At 35.6% G+C, this 4,310-nt stretch overlaps 1 protein-coding gene across 1 annotated transcript; it reads left to right on the top strand.

Moving 5' to 3' along the window:
- Positions 1-818: 818 nt before the first annotated feature.
- LOC110691864 (tRNA-specific adenosine deaminase 2-like) lies at positions 819-4,105 on the top strand. Its single transcript, XM_021868833.1, is given in 3 exon segments — positions 819-2,230; positions 3,067-3,576; positions 3,579-4,105. Coding segments are annotated over 2 exon segments (552 nt in total). The 5' UTR covers positions 819-2,230; positions 3,067-3,206; the 3' UTR covers positions 3,761-4,105.
- Positions 4,106-4,310: the final 205 nt, after the last annotated feature.

Genomic DNA, 4,310 nt, shown 5'->3' with positions numbered 1-4,310 from the left:
TCCGTAACTCCGTGACGCATTCCGCCTTTAGTCGTCCTTCACCGGCCACCTTCGTTCAATCAATCAGTTCGTGACGCTTCAGTCCTTCAACATACCGCAATCGCATACGGCACTTCGATCAATCGGCTCACGGCGGCACGGCCTCTACCAGTCGACCTGGTGTCTGGTGAGCTTGCCTTTCCGGTTTCCTTTAATGCTTATTGCTGCCTTGCTGTGAATCTGTGATTGTGAATGCTCAATGCGAGTATGCGATAATGCTGTCTTTCTGTCTTTCATAATTTCATTGTTGTCAATTGTCGAAAACTCGAAATTGTCTAATTGTGATTTGTGAATGTTATTGAAATTGTCTAATTGTAATTTGTGAATGTTGTGATTGTTGTCGAAATTCAGAAATTGTCTAATTGACTAATTGTGACTGACTGAATGTTGTCTTTTAGTTTTAGTCTAATTGCATTTGTTGTCTTGTTGAATTGCTGCCAAGTGCCTTGCTGCCTGTGACCTTGAGTGCCTGACTAAGTGACTAGTGCCTTGCTGCCTTTATTGTCGTATTGAGTTATTGGTAAATGATAATTGCTAATTTGATTGGGAATTTGAGATATAATGATATATAATGTAAAATTGTAGATTGTGCCATTGTGGTATAGTGATATATAATGAATTTGAGATATAATCGAAAAATGCTTGTGTAGTTTTATTTTTTCATTTTTCTATGTATAATCTATTTGTAATTCATAATATGAACTTATGTACTTAATTTTTAATTATTATATTTTCATCCCTTTGTTAATTATGATTCCGAACTTCTGAAGTTTCGAACCCACACTCGCAAATCCTGGAGACGCAACTGGCCACTTTCCATACTAATCAATTCTGCATCACTGTCATTCAAATCTTCATCACTATTCAAATGAATTTCATTGCACCTTCCTCATGAATTTCTCGTATACCTCCTATTTCATCAACATCTCCTCCAACATTAAGCCCTCCTAAGCTCCTAGTTACCCTCTCACTAATGTCATGATCTACATTTAAAGCAAATAGATCGTCATCACTGTCATCTTCAAAATCACCCTCACTTAAGTAAACATCACTATCACCACTGTCAGAGTTCAAATTAATATTAATGGCCTCCTCCACCATTTTATACACTGAAAAGTCAATGTTTATCCTACAAATTAATACAAAGCCATAAACCATTTTCAATTTCAATCAACCAATTAAACATGCCTTTTCCAATTGTAAAAATCAACAGGTTGTACAAGCAATTTTCAATACCTTTAATATAAAATTCAACCAAAAATTAAGGTAAAGCTAAAAGTAATGACTACGTTAATTATTTATAATTAATCCATTTTTCAATACAAATTAAAGTAGTCAACTATAACCCTAACCCAATTATACAAAATTAGTGGGTGGTTCAAGATGTTTGTTATTACATGGTTTTTTGTATAATAGTCCAATTGGTCCCCTTGATTAGATTACCACGATGCCCTTTTTTATTCTTCACCATGACAGAGAGAGAACGAGTGAATTTAAAGGAAAATTGGTACTTTTTTGTAAGTTAAATCATTCAAAGAAAGAGAGTATAATTATATATTTACCTCTTTGGATGATTATTAAAATCCCTGCAATGCCTTCAATGCGTCAACCTGGCAGAATTGTTTAATTCTTTGCAGTTTCTTAATGGAGTGAGAAGAGAGAGAGGCTGAGAGTGGGGGGGTGGGGGACATCTGATGAAGGGTGACAAAAGGGAGGGGATTCGTGAATAGAATTGGGGAAAAATAGGGATTTAATTAGTCACGGTTCTTGCACGTGCAAGTCAACGCCGGAATAGGTAGTCAATGGCCGAAAAAAATTGAGTGGTAATCTTTCACAAAAAAAAATTCATAATTGGTAGTTTCTAACAAAAAATAATTTAAAAGGTAGTTTCTCGTAAAATGTTAAACTTAAAAGGTTGTTTCTCATAAATTTTCCCAAAAAAAAAAAAAAAAAATTCTGTAAAAATCTTTTACTAGTAAATGAGTTTTTTTTTTTTTAAAAAAAAAAATAAAAAAATTGAGTACATTAAACCAAACGGTGCCATTCAAGTCCGGTAGTAGAGTACTCGTGTTCGTATCACCAAAACAAGCAAGACTGCAAGAGATCGAGCAGTAATCTGAGGCCCATTATCGGAAACCGGAGCAACCGGCGGCGACAGGGTGCTCGGCAATTTCTGTCTACTTTATTGTCGGTAAAGTAGAAGCCTTCTTGTTGACTCGTTTAATTTTTCAGAATTTTCAAGTATTGCTTAATTGAACTTATTAATTTCACCCTCTTCAATATATCTAATCAAACCAATTGAAATATGAAATTTTGAAAGTGTTAGGAATCTTTAGATAATATAGGTGCTTTGTTTTGTAATTTTAAATAAGACATTGGTGATTAATATACATTCCTGAGGATAGAGAACCATAGAGGGACGGAATTTGATCCAGGTCTTGAGTACCACCCCCAAGACTTTGCCGAGTAAGCTATTTAGGACTTTGGCACTCACTGGTGAATTACTGAATTAGATGTTAGTTGTTGTCCAAATTTGTGTGATCTTCAATTCTTCAGTTGCTCTAAAGTTAAAAGAGTTAAAATTATTGAACATGTGCTTCCGAAATATGCTAGCTTTAATGGGGCTGCTTGATAATTATAGACTTATATTGAACCTGTTATTCTTCATTTATTTGTAAATCTAAGTGCTTCAGGCATATAATTTGGAAAATATCAATTAATATGTGAACCGCCGGCTATCTAAAGTCGTTTTTAGTGTAATTACACTCAATAATTATAGTATTCTAGGTAGAGATTGCAGCAAATGTATCGTCATTAGACTCATTACTATTGTCTGGTAACTTTTGCTACATGTTTCCCTCAAGCCTGTTCTGAATTCTATACGAGTAATTTACTTGCCTCGTCTTCAATTTCTGATCCCAATTATTTTTTGGAATTTAATTTTTGATCTGTTATTCTTGTATGTAGGATTTTGAGAATTCCCTATTTTTGTAGTAATGTTTCATTTGTTCTTCCTTGTAAATGCAGGGATCAACGGATTTATTCTCAATATAAGGAAAACATTGTTACTGTTAGAATTTCCTTCATAAATCAAAGGCCTTGGTCGTGTGGTGTTTAGAATTCTGATTTTGGTAAAACTTAGAACTCTCACTTTGGAGTTGTTGGTGATGGGTTCCGTTGAGGCAGAAAATTTTTGTGATATTAATTCTTTTATGGCGCTTGCAATAGAAGAAGCAAAACTTGCTTTGGAGAGACTTGAGGTGCCTGTGGGTTGTGTGATTGTTGAGGATAAAAAAGTCATTGCATCTGGGAGTAATCGTACTAACGAGACACGGAATGCTACAAGACATGCAGAGATGGATGCTATTGATAGCCTTCTACTGCAGTGGCAACAAGATGGACTTTCTCAATCAGATGTTGCTAAGAAGTTTTCAAACTGTGTTCTATATGTTACATGTGAGCCTTGCATAATGTGTGCAGCTGCTTTATCATTTATGGGATTAAAGGAAGTGTACTATGGATGTGCTAATGATAAGTTTGGGGATGTGGGTCAATTCTTTCCCTTCATTCAACTAGCTATGAGCACTCCAACGTTGCAGAAGCAAAAGGCTATAAGTGTACCGGAGGGATAATGGCATCAGAAGCAGTTTCTCTTTTTCAAACTTTCTATGAACGTGGAAATCCTAATGCACCCAAGCCTCACAGGACAGTTGTTCCCTGACACCCCCTCTTCCTTGTTCTGTGCTCCACAATGGTTCTACGTTCAATGTTTCTATAACTCATTGACGCTACAAATGATAGTGTATATTGAGGGGCAGAAAAGTAGAATGATTGAGGGTGGTCAGCCTCTTCACAATCTATTTAAAACTTCAATTGACACCTCTCAGCTCTACTTGTTGAATTATGTAGAAAATGAACTCTCGACAAAGTATTATTGTATTTTTTCTGGGCAGATCTTGTGGCAAGGGGCAGTATCTCAGCATATACCCTTGTCATTAATGATACAACTTATCGCCATTATATGGTTTAATGACTATGTTCCTTGGTTATTTCATGGATTTCAAAATGGGATGACTGTTGACCTTTACAGCGCTTGGCGTGTGTAAAGGTACGCTTGTTTTCTTGCTAAACTTCTATAATTTTGTCAAAGTGAATTGTCCAATGAGTGTTGGATGTTGTCCCAATGAAATTTAGCATAGAGTGACCATCTATCATATTTGAAAACTCAAAACGTTGTTGCATTGCCAATTGCTTGCTGTGCTAATGTTCAT

This window comes from Chenopodium quinoa, unplaced genomic scaffold (assembly GCF_001683475.1).
Source record: "Chenopodium quinoa cultivar QQ74 unplaced genomic scaffold, ASM168347v1, whole genome shotgun sequence".
In the NCBI taxonomy this organism is placed as follows: domain Eukaryota; kingdom Viridiplantae; phylum Streptophyta; class Magnoliopsida; order Caryophyllales; family Amaranthaceae; genus Chenopodium; species Chenopodium quinoa.
Note: the sequence above shows the minus strand (reverse complement) of the source record. Positions and strands in the feature narration are given on the sequence as shown.